General features: G+C 38.9%; 1 protein-coding gene across 6 annotated transcripts; it reads right to left on the reverse strand.

Moving 5' to 3' along the window:
* Nucleotides 1-6115: 6115 nt before the first annotated feature.
* LOC106306765 lies at nt 6116-12160 on the reverse strand. Of its 6 annotated transcripts, XM_013743510.1 has the most exons (4): nt 10298-10357; nt 10056-10173; nt 9607-9639; nt 6925-7846 (listed from the first exon to the last, which is right to left on the reverse strand). In XM_013743510.1, the coding sequence occupies exons 2-4, from the start codon at nt 10163-10165 to the stop codon at nt 6949-6951; spliced, it is 1041 nt and encodes a 346-aa protein (XP_013598964.1). In that variant the 5' UTR covers nt 10166-10173; nt 10298-10357; the 3' UTR covers nt 6925-6948. The 6 variants fall into 6 exon arrangements, 5 of the variants coding, with proteins under 5 accessions (XP_013598966.1, XP_013598965.1, XP_013598964.1 ...); XM_013743512.1 differs by lacking the exons at nt 10056-10173; nt 10298-10357 and adding an exon at nt 12026-12160 and having other exon boundaries at nt 6116-8521; XM_013743509.1 differs by lacking the exon at nt 10298-10357 and having other exon boundaries at nt 10056-10187.
* Between the last annotated feature and the right edge of the window lie 529 nt (nt 12161-12689).

The following is a 12689-nucleotide window of genomic DNA, read 5'->3' on the forward strand; positions in this document are numbered from 1 at the left end:
CTTGGTGTCACTCGGAACCCACGCGAGTAAACAAACCAGACTTGATTCACGACCGACTTGAGCCCAAAAGTCTCACATACTACAAGATTGCTCATGGCCGACTTTATACATAGTACTTATAGTTTTTGCCATTGCTTGGGCAAAGAAATGACGCTTTAGAAACCAGTTTTATATTTAGCAGCTTTTGGAGAGAAAATCAAAGACTTCTTCAGAGATTTGTATTGAAATTCCAGTATTTCTTACTCTATCTATTTATGCAATTTATTCAATCGGTCTTTATGCTTTGCTTAATTATGTCTGAGTAATCATCCGGTTAGATTTAGGGTTTTATTAGGATTTTGATGAATATGGATATATATAAATGCTAGGGTGATTTAATTGGATTCTTCACAGAATTGATCTAAGTGTTTATGTTCAAAAGTATCTAACTAGAACCCTGAACTTAGGATAATAGACAAGCACGAAAGTGAATTCATTACCTGAAACTAATTATGCTGAGGTAGGTTGTTAGGCGCACGCAAAAACTGGTTTAACTAATCTAGTGAACATATCAATCGGATCGTTAATGCTTGTTTATAGAAGTATCGATTGACACTATGTAGTATCAATCGACACTCGTTCCTTATTCACATGTGAGAGCTGGAATATAGGATTAGACATTTGATTAGACTCGCAGAGCTGAATATCTTAATATTGCATTCGAGTTCTAGGACGGTACATCACACACTCTTAGCATCTATAACTGATAATTCTGATTGCCTGAAACCTAAGTTTAGCTTTCATCTCATATATCTTGCGACCAATATTTACTTGTTTACTGCTATTTACAGCTTTATTTATTATTTGTCTAGCTTAATCTTCATTTTTATAGTTTATTGTATGCCCACGCTCTTTGTGAATTCAATCCATAAATACTGCAACCGATTTATTATTTGAGATAAAAAAAATACTATAGGATCATTTGAGCGATATCAATAAAATTTCCAATGACTTTTTTCATAACCCACATGTGAATTTAAGCTTAATTCCACAAAATAATTCTAAATTAATAAGATATATACTGCGAATATTTATAATAAAAAACAAATAACCTTATATATACTCTTACTAATGAAAACTAACATATAAGATATTTTTTGAAGTTTGAAATCAATTATATGCTTTGACATTAATACTCAAATGTTACCGTTTCAAACATACAATTTATCTAAATATGCCAATTGTCAAAAAAAAAAAAAAACTTCCTCTGTTTCATGTCATTTTAACATTTTTTTTAGTGTTACTTTACAATTCCAATGCAAACTATACTTAATTTCAGCTGAAAATAAATTGAAAAGTAGATTAATTTTATAAATAATTTTATTTATCTCAAATACTATTGGTCAAAGAGGTGTAGTGTAATTAATAACAACTTACATATATTTCAGCCACTTTCTCAATCTATGTGAAAAATGTCAAAGTGATACTTATTCAGAAACGGAAAAAACTTATTCAGAAACGGAAAGAGTACGGTTTAACTAAAAAGTAACATGAAATCAATATGCAATGTCAGATTTTTAGTTTACTTTTTTTTTAACTCAATACCGGACATTTAACGCACCTGAATACTTGAAATCCAGAGAGAGAGAGAGAGCAGATTATCACCCAAAAACATAATAAATAGACATTTCTGATAACACATTTTCATATCACTCAAATCTCTTTACATCTAGAGAGAGCACATTATTGATACTTAGAAAACACCCAAAGACATAAAGATAGATACATATGTAGATGTTGGACGAGTGTCTATTCCTTAGATGAGAGCATTTCGTCGATGTCTTTGGCCATTTTTACACCCACTTGGAGCAGAGACTCCGGGTGAGCAACGCTTTCGTCAATCCTCTCGTATGTGTTCCATTTCACCACACCTCCAAGTCCTCCTTGCTTCGGAGTCACCTGGATCGTGAATAGGAAGCTCTTGAACTCTTTCATCAGATCTCCTTCTATCACTCTGAACTTGATCATATTCTTCTTCTTCTTAGGCAAGTGAAGGAATCAGACCAACGTGTGAATATAATTAACAACTAATAGATTCTTGTACTCTATAATTGTGGGTATTGATTCAATGATGTGTCTCCAGTTCATGCATTTACCACACACTCCAATTCGCCTCATACTCTGAGCTTGGCCCTTATTTGACCCATACAGGCTATAAGCATGCATGAACGTGTGTTACATTCTTGGGTTCAGATCAAAATTCCGATCGCTTCTGACCCGGATTTAACTCGGGAGTATTTGGACCAATAGGCTTTGATTTTCTAGCTTCCTTTTTATTCTTGTTCTATATAAACATTAGTATTCTTAATATTTAGAAACATAATGATTAAAGACTTTGGGATAGAATGTTAGATCATAATACTTAAGGATTTAGATCTTTTCTTATTAGTATAAATAGTGAGCTCTCGATTTGTAAGAGTCACACCTTTTGATTTGAATTAATAAAAAACTTAGAGCTTTGTGTTAAACAACTCTTAAAACCTTAGTTTCTCGGTATTCTTTGAGAATTCAACAGATCTTAAGAATGCTAAGTTAACGAACATTGAGATTCTCGGAATTCAACATTATTTTTGTGTTATTGATACTGGTCAGTTGGTATCAGAATTCATGAGCTTTAATTTTTAATTATGGCTCGATCCAAGGTCATCTCATACGATACTTTGTAATCTTACAAACTTCATAATATCGCAAGCTATAACAACTGTCGTTGATGGCGTACTAGCAAAATATCAGCATGAGCAGCAAGAGTTATCACGTGACTTCATTGGAACTACTGCCCGTATTTTTTTCAACAGCAAAAACGAAGTACTACTCAAATTTTTGAGGAGGATGACGAAGATGATGTTAGTGATTTGTTTGCAAAAAGAAATCACGACCATACACAACTTCATACCTTAGAGGATCGTCAAAAAAAAAAAAAAAAAAAAAGTCATGGACTTCACCGGCACGCCCATATATGATGTTTATGAAGATGAACTATCTACAAAGCTCGGCTATAAAAAATTTAAAAAAATATGTTCAATTTCATTTTATAATGCATTTTGGAAAATTTATATAATACAATTTTATGTAAAGTAAATTTATAAAATAGATTTTACAAATTAAATAGGATTAGAAACGTAACCAAATCTAATTAAAGTTAATAGCTTAAACCTAAAAACTTAAGTCTAATTAACATGAGAAAAAACATTAGCCAAAAAAAAATTAATTAACAAAACTTTGCTGCCGGGAGTTGCACGCCACCTCCGACCATCCGTACTTAAAAGCGATTAGCTAGATTCTTCTTCTTACAAATCGAAGAGCTAGAGTCGTCAACGTGGCGTCTCTTCCTCTCGTCGCCGGCTTCCTCCAACCATGAGCTCGGCCACCACCACCACCACTGCTCACGCAGCCTGAGCCAACCGATAAATCCATGAGGTCTTGAGCCGTTCACAGAGGAAGAGGGGGAGGAGAATCTGAGTATGTGCTTGTTGAGTAATGTCATTTTGTTCTCAAACCGAACTAAAGAAAGTCTAGTTACCAAGAGTTGTGAGGTTAAGAAGTTGGTCTAATAGGTGATGTAGTTGTTGTATAAGTTATTGTATGATGGAATCGAATAATATTATTCACAAGAACAGAGCTCTAGATTTATACAGAGGAGATCGTACAAACTAGGTAAGTGTATATGCAGGAATTAAGAGGTAATATATGCAGCGTAATTACAGGAGTGTGCATCAGGACTTTCCATAGTCCCATACGCCCCCTCAAGACGGACGGGGAGTAGCAAGTCCGATCTTGACACGCAATGTATGGAACAGTGGTCGTGAGAGAGGCTTTGTTAAGGCATCCGCAAGTTGATCACTGGAGTGTATATGAGAGACACGGATGTTTCCAGCTTGCACATGGTTACGAACGAAGTGGTAATCAAGGGCAAGGTGTTTCATGCGGGAGTGAAACATGGGATTAGCGCAGAGATATGTAGCTCCCTTGTTGTCACAATAGATGGCTGGTGCTGTAGTGGTTTTGATGCCAAGTTCTGTAAGCAGTGATTTGATCCATGTAACTTCAGCTGTGGTGTTGGCTACGGAACGGTATTCAGCTTCGGTCGATGAGCGAGCAATGCCAGATTGCTTCTTGGAGGACCAAGCGATAGGATGGCTGCCATAATAGACTAAGTATGCTCCGGTGGACATGTAGTCATCTTTGTCGCCCGCCCAATCAGCGTCGGTGAAGGCATGGAGAGATGGTGTGTTCTGCGTGGAGAAGAAGAGACCATTCGTATGTGTACCAACAAGATATCGCAGGATACGCTTCACGGCTGTCCAATGATCAGTAGTAGATCGGTGCATGTATTGCGAGAGTTTGTTGACGGCATAGGATATATCAGGGCAAGTGAGTGAGAGGTACTGCAAGCTACCAACAGTGGCTCGGTATTCTGTTGGATCGGGTAGAGGAGTGCCAGTGTGGAGTGTGAGCGGAGTGGTTGCACACATGGGTGTTGTCGCCGGTGTTGCTGTTGTCATCTTGGTTTTATGAAGAATATCTGCAATGTAACGATGTTGATTTAGTAATAAACCATGTTTTGTTCTTGAAACTTCAATACCAAGAAAATAAGAGAGATAACCCAAATCCTTTAATGAAAACCGAGTGGAAAGTGATTGAATGACGGTGTTGACGACGGTATTATTGTTGCCGGTGATGATGATATCGTCGACATAAACCAACAGATAGATGAGGGTGCCAGTCTTGTTGTAGATGAATAAGCTTGCATCAGCAAGTGAGTTTGTAAACCCAGAATGAAGAAGGAATGTACGAAGCTCTTTATACCAAGCTCGGGGAGCTTGTTTCAGACCGTAAATTGCCTTGTGAAGTTTGCAGACAGCAAGGGGTTGCGTCTTGTCTTTAAAACCCGGTGGCTGTGACATGAACACTTCTTCATCAAGCTGGCCTTGAAGGAAGGCATTGTTGACATCTAATTGTCGTAGCTGCCAGTTGTGAGAGACAGAAACACTCAGCACCAATCGAATAGTTGCAGGTTTGATCACAGGGATAAAGGTTTCTTGGAAGTCGACACCAGGTCTTTGATGGAAGCCTTTAGCAACCAGGCGCGCTTTGAATCTGTCTATGGAGCCATCAGGATGTCGTTTGATGGTGAAAACCCATTTGCAGCCAACTATATTCGCTGCAACAGAGGCATCAGTGAGATCCCATGTTCTGTTTCGAGCCAGTGCTTCCAGTTCTTCGTACATGGCTTGACGCCAACGAGTTCGTTGAGAGCTTCAGCTACACTTGTTGGAATTGTCTCAGAGAGTGGAACCACAGTATCCGTGAGATTAAGATTTTGAACTGGTTTGCGGTTACGATTGCTTGCACGCCTTGGTTGAGCAGGTTGAGCTGCAGTTTGTGGCGTAGGTGATTGGTGTGCACCAGTCGGTTCCGGTGTAGCATCAAGTATAGCAGGCACGACTGGTGGAGCTGATGTAGTAGCCGTAGCAGGTGCAGTAGAAGACGTTGTATGTTGTTGATCAGGCGGTAATGGTGCTGTTGGTATGGGAACCTCTGAAGGCAGAGACTGATTTGTAGCAGGTGAAGAATGAGCATTGTTGGAGTGCAGAGATGTGACTGTAACAGAATCTGCAGGATTTTGTAAAACCTCATCAACAGAAGAAACGTTAGACGTTAGTGGTACTGGCATAGAAAATGGAAACACATATTCATGGAAAACAACATGTCATGATGTGTAAATCCTTGAAGTTGTACGATCTAAGCAAAAATATGCACTTTGGGTTGGTGAGTAACCAAGAAATACACAAGGCGTTGACCTTGGATCTAATTTGTGCTTAGCATACGGCTTAAGCCATGGGAAACACAAACAACCAAATACTTTTAATTTTTGAAAATTCGGTGAAGTTCCAAAGAGACATTCATGCGGTGTCTTTAGAGACAAAACCGGAGTTGGCATGCGGTTGATCAAGTACACAGCCGTAGAAAGAGCATATGTCCAGTAGGACTTAGGCATCGAGGCATGACTCAAGAGAGCAAGACCAGTTTCTACGATATGACGATGTCGTCGTTCTGCTATGCCATTATGCTCAGGCGTGTGTGGCGGAGTGGTGAAATGAGATATACCGTGACTAGATAGGAACTTTGCTAGTGCGATATACTCACCACCATTGTCCGTATACAGTGTTCGCAGCTTTGATTGAAATTGGTTTTCAACCAACGCTTTAAACTTAACAAAGACTTCATGAACATGAGACTTTTGTTTTAATGGATATAACCATGTATATCTCGTAAAATGATCAACAAACAAAACGTAGTACTTAAAACCATCGATTGAAGGAACTGGTGAGGTCCAAACATCCGAGAAAACAACATGAAGAGGATGAGTGGAGACTAGAGTCGAATTTTGAAAAGGTAACTTATGCATTTTATTGATAGAACAAGCATTACAAGGCTTGTCAAAAATAGCTTTAGAAGATAAAGGTAAATCAAATCGAGAAAGAATAGTTTTTAAAATAGGTAAAGCAGGATGGCCCAAGCGAGAATGCCAATCCGAAATCGAAGTCTTAATAGCAGAAGCAAAAGCAAGTGAAGGAGGTGTAGTAGTCGAAAGTTTTGGCCACTCATAGGTTCCATTCTTAGGCTTGTCTTCCAACCGAAGAACCCCCGTGTTCAGATCCCTGACCTGGAAGTAAGTGGGAGTGAATGTAACAGAAACACCATTAGTATAACACAACTGAAAAACAGAGAGTAAATTTTTGTCTAGAGATGGAACATAAAGAACATTATCAAGAAAGAAGGGACGAGTAAAAGAGGGTGTAGATAAGGAACCAGTATGAGTGATTTGTAAACTGGAGCCATTACCAAGCAAGACATCATCGCCTCCAGTGTATGGTGAGTGAAGAGACAGGTTCGCAAGGTCTGATGTCATATGGTGAGAGGCGCCAGAATCAAGGAGCCAAGTAGAGGAGTCTGAGGCAGGTAGCATTGCATGATTCGCTTGTGGTCTCCATGACTGCTGTGGGAATGGTTGCCACGGTCTGGTGTTGTTCGTTGATGGCCATGGCTAAGCAGAGGCAGAGGCAGAGCCACGAACGATACGGAACTCTGGACAATTCTTAGCACTATGTCCTTGGATCCCACTTGGCAGCGACCAAGGTAGGGTCGTGTGTTACGGTTCTTGTTGAACTGAGGTGAAGCCGTGTAGTTGCTGCGTGAGTTATTGTTGTTGGATTTCCAGTTTTGACGTGGGCGAGTATCAGTTGCGTTAGCAGTAATAGGACCAGTTGGAGGAGCTTCAGAACAGAGGATCATCGCCTCCCGATTGAGCAGACGTTCATGGAGCTCAGCAAAGGAGATCGGATTGTCACGGCCATTTATAGCATCGATCTCTGGCTTGTAGTCTTCACTCAGACCTGCAAGGATCTGTTCAGTGAGATCTTCTGGATCCAGAGGCTTTCCTAGTAAACCAAGTTCATCGGCTTTTGATTTGATGATACGGAGATACTCGCTTATGGTTTTGGTTCCCTTGGCAGTCGTCTTGATCTGGAACTTAAGTTGTCGTATGTGACCCCTTGTTGGATTTCCATAAGTCGACGCAAGAATATTCCAGACATCAGCAGTTGTCATGGCGCTGGACATGACAGGCTGAACCGGAAGTGAGATAGCACCGATGATAGCGCTGTAGAGAAGTCGATCCTGACGTCGCCATGGAGCGTAGTCTGGATTGGGAGAGGCAGTGCCATCAACTACGATCGTAGCTAGGGGAGCAGGTGCATCAAGGAAGTGATGAAGCTCGTGGCCTTCAAGAAGAGCCCGGATCTGTCTGCTCCACATGATGAAATTGAGATGCGTGAGTTTGGTAATGTTCGACATGTTGATCGAGATCAACGTTGTCGAAGGATTTTCAGCATTGTAGAAAGTGGTTGTCGCAGCAGAGGATTGTTGATTATCAGACATGATGAATCAGAATAGAGTTGAGAGAATAAGAAAGAGAAGGAGAAGCGGAAGAGAGAATAAAAAAAATTAGGGTTTTGATTGTTAACGCTCTGATACCATATTGTATGATGGAATCGAATAATATTATTCACAAGAACAGAGCTCTAGATTTATACAGAGGAGATCGTACAAACTAGGTAAGTGTATATGCAGGAATTAAGAGGTAATATATGCAGCGTAATTACAGGAGTGTGCATCAGGACTTTCCATAGTCCCATATAAGTTGCTTGTGAAAGTAGACTACTAAGTAAGGCTATTAGAGTAGTGTTAGTGGGAGTTGGTGAAAAAACCCATCTCTGCTTTTGTGTTAAAAGAGACAGACGTGAGAATGTATGAGAAGTGAAGCATTTTGTATCAGAAACTGAGAAAAGAGAATCTGAGTTACAAGATCAAATGTTACCTTTAAAATTTTGTTTTGTCAAAGAAACGAAGTAAGACAAGAAGGTATCAGAGTGGTGGATGTCTGGAGCCACTTCAACCGTGAGAGAGAGAGCAGAAGGTTCTGCAAAATTGAAGAACAAGGTTGAGGTCAGAGAAACCAAGGCTACAGTTAATGAAACCAAGGTGAACAAGATGGTGGTTCAAGAAGAAAACCACATGCTTAATGCAAGACACGAAGACCAAAAAGGAGGCAAAGAAAATGAATGGCTAATTGACAGCGGTTGTACAAGTCACATGACACCTTATGAGAAGTTATTCACAAGACTCAACACAAACATCAAAGTTCCAATTCAAGTTGGAAATGGAGCTGTACTAATGTCAAAAGGAAAGGGAGACATTGAAGTGATGACCAAGAAAGGCACAAGAATCATCAGAGATGTATTTCTAGTACCAAGTCTTGGAAAGAATCTTCTCAGTGTTCCGCAGATGGTTATGAATGGCTACCAAGTTAATTTCAAGAAGGAGAGCTGCATCATACTTGATCCGAGAGGAAGGAAGATTGGAGAAATTCCGATGAAAAATAAGAGTTTTCATCTAAAATGGCCAAAGAAAGAAGAATGTGAAATGGTGGCCAAGACAAATGTTGCTGAGCTATGGCACCAAAGACTTGGACACACTTGCTACTCCAATTTAAATAAGATGTAGTCAAAAAGGATGGTGGTTGGCTTACCTAATTTCAGAACAGAGGCAAAGAGATGTGAGAGCTGTATTTTGAGCAAACACAGACGTGACTCTTTTCCAAGAGAATCAGAATCAAGAGCAAAAGGAAGGCTTGAACTAATACACTGTGATGTGTGTGGTCCAATGCAAAATGAATCTATGAGTGGCAGCAGGTATGTGCTTACTTTCATTGATGATGCAACTAGAATGGTTTGGGTGTACTTCTTGAAGGCAAAATCAGAGGTTTTTAGAACTTTTAAAAGGTTCAAAGAGCTTGTTGAAAATCAATCCGGATGCAAGATCAAGAAACTTTGAACAGACAGAGGAACAGAATATTTTTCTGGAGAGTTCACAGGGTTTTAGAAGACAATGGCATTGAGAGGCAACTGACTGCAGCCTATTCTCCTCAACAAAATGGTGTTGCAGAAAGAAGAAACAGAAGCTTGATAGAAATGGCCAGAGCCATGATTAAAGCCAAAGATTTACCTCTGAGTTTTTGGGCTGAAGCTGTGTATAATGCTGCATACATCCAAAACAGAACAACAACAAGAACACTTGAGAACAAGACACCACTTGAAGCTTGGAATAAAACAAGACCATCGGTAAATCACATGAGAGTTTTTGGATGCATATGCTATGTGCATGTACCAGATCAGAAGAAAAAGAAATGGGATGACAAGTCTAAAAGAGCCATATTTTTTGGTTACAGTTCAAAGACAAAAGGGTACAGAGTTTACTTGTTGAAGGAAGGCAATATAAACATATCCAGAGATGTTATATTTGAAGAAAAAAGCAAGTGGGACTGGAGTAACAAAGAAATTGTAAGAGGATAAGACATGGCAGCAGAATCAGAAATCAGAGAAGAAGAAGGACCCAGGGAAGAAGAATCAAGCTCAATTGACAATGAAGAAGCAAGCGAGAGAAGACAAACTCACCAAAACTTCTCAGATGACAGTCCAAGCAGCTCAAGAAGAGATTTTAGTCCACCAAACAGAAAGACTAGATCAACTGATGACATCCTACTTACTGCACCATATGCAGACATTGAATATTCTGCAATTGTTGAAGTATGTTTTTCAAGTTCTGAGAAACCAGCATTGTTTGAAGAAGCTGCAAAAAATTCAGAATGACGAGAAGCAATGGAAGAAGAAATTCAGATGATAGAGAAGAACAAAACCTGGAGTCTAGTTCAAAGACCAGTTGACAAGAATGTTGTGAGTGTCAAGTGAATATACAGGCTGAAGACAGATGCAAATGGAAACGTTGTAAGGCACAAAGCAAGGCTCGTTGCAAGAGGTTTTGCTCAGCAATATGGAGTTGACTATCTCGAGACATTTGCTCATGTTTCAAGACATGAAACTATAAGACTATTACTTGCAGTTGCAGCTCAAAGAAAATGGAAATTGTTTCAGCTTGATGTCAAATCTGCGTTTCTGAATGGGAAACAAGAAAAAGAAATACATGTAGAACAACCACTTGGATTTGAAGAAGAAGGAAAAGAAGATCATGTTCTACATCTACACAAGGCTCTCTACGGCCTAAAACAGGCGCCTATAACCTGGTACAGCAGTATAGATGAGTTCTTTCAAAAAGAAAATTTCAAAAGAAGCGATAATGATCATGGTTTGTATACCAAAGAAACTGATGGGAAATTTCTTGTGGTATGTATCTATGTAGATGATCTCATCGTGACTGGAGATGATGAAAATATGGTGGAAGAGTTCAAAGCAACAATGAAAGATGAGTTTGAGATGTCTGACCTACGACAACTTAACTATTTTTGGGAATGGAAATTGATCAGACTCAACGAGAAATCATTCTAACTCAAGAGTGTTATGCAAAAAGGTTGTTGAAGAAGTTCAACATGGAGGATTCTAAGGCTGTGAACACTCCTCTACTTCCACAGAAAAATGAACAAGAAGAAGACGATGATGCAGTGGATCCAACGTTATACAGAAACTTAGTTGGAGGGTTGCTATATCTGACAGCAACACGGCCTGATCTGATGTTCTCTGCATCATATCTGTCAAGATATCACAAAGAACCTACGTCGAAGCACTTGAAGGAGGCTAAAAGAGTACTCAGATACATCAAAGGAACTAGTGACATGGGATTGAAGTTTACTGCTACAAGTGGGAGCAAATTAATTGGATATTCAGACAGTGACTGGGGAGGATGCAGAGAAGACGTAAAGTCCACAACAGGATATTGCTTCAGCACTAGATCAGCAGCTTTCACTTGGCAAACTAGTAAACAAGACACTATTGCTCAATCTACTGCAGAAGCAGAGTATATGGCTTTGTGCGCAACAGCAAATCAAGCAATGTGGCTGAGAAGAGTACTTGAAGACCTAAGGTTTCGCTGTCAAGAGAGAGTGCCAATATACTGTGATAGCCAATCTGCCATAGCCATTGGGAAAAATCCAGTTCAGCATAAAAGGACCAAGCATATGCAGATCAAGTATCACAAAGTGAGAGAATATGAGAAGAACCAAGATATCCAGCTGCAATACTGCAGAAGTGAAGAACAATTAGCCGATATATTCACCAAAGCGTTAGGAACTCGAAGCTTTGAGTCTTTCAGAGACAAACATGGTTTGAGTGTCAAAATGACAAGAGGGAGTGTTGAGTAATGTCATTTTGTTCTCAAACCGAACTAAAGAAAGTCTAGTTACCAAGAGTTGTGAGGTTAAGAAGTTGGTCTAATAGTGATATAGTTGTTGTATAAGTTGCTTTTGAAAGTAGACTACTAAGTAAGGCTATTAGAGTAGTGTTAGTGGGAAGTTGGTGAAAAAAACCCATCTGCTTTTTTGTTAAAAGAGACAGACGTGAGAATGTATGAGAAGTGAAGCATTTTGTATCAGAAACTGAGAAAAGAGAATCTGAGTTACAAGATCAAATGTTACCTTTAAAATTTTGTTTTGTCAAAGAAACGAAGTAAGACAAGAGTGCTCTTGAGTTGAGTTTTGTGGAGAGAATGAAGGAGATGATAGAAGAAAAGAGCTCGTGAATATTATTTGAGGACTTACTGAGGAGGATAATCTAATTATGTGACTGAGGAAGAAGAGATTAAAGAAGAAAGAAGAGTCGAAGGAATTAGAAAGAAAAGAACAAAAAGAAAAAAAAAAGGTTAATTTTTGTTAATTTATGGCCCTTAGATTTATTGGAAGCAATGGTTGAGATGATGATCATTGCCAAACCAAATGGACCAATGAGAATCCAGTATTTCTCTCACTGATTAAGTATCCGTCAGAAAATTTGACGGAAATAATACTCGTCATAAAATTTTGACGGCTTTCTAATAATTAATATACGTCAAAAGTTTCTGACGGCATTCGACGGATGATATATGTTCGAAAGTTTAGATTTGAAGTTTGTTAAATTTTAAAAATTTAGATTTGAAATTTATATTTAGTAGATGATATATGTAATTAAGTGTTTAGGGTTTGGAGAATATGTTTGGGTTTAAGATATGTGGTATAATGTTTAATTTAGAGTTTAGGGTTATTAAGATATGTGGTATAATGTTTAATTTAGAGTTTAGGGTTTGGAGTATAATGTTTTGGGTTT

Source organism: Brassica oleracea, chromosome C7 (assembly GCF_000695525.1).
Source record: "Brassica oleracea var. oleracea cultivar TO1000 chromosome C7, BOL, whole genome shotgun sequence".
Lineage (NCBI taxonomy): Eukaryota > Viridiplantae > Streptophyta > Magnoliopsida > Brassicales > Brassicaceae > Brassica > Brassica oleracea.

Bases quoted from the DNA above. Each gene is read 5' to 3' on its own strand.
- LOC106306765 (XM_013743508.1), bottom strand. From the start codon at position 9,764: ATGCACATAGCATATGCATCCAAAAACTCTCATGTGATTTACCGATGG. The intron at 7,847-9,606 runs GTAAATCTTTGG...CATGTGGAGCAG, and splicing joins TTCAGCCCAAAAACTCAGAG to ACAGATCCGGGCTCTTCTTG.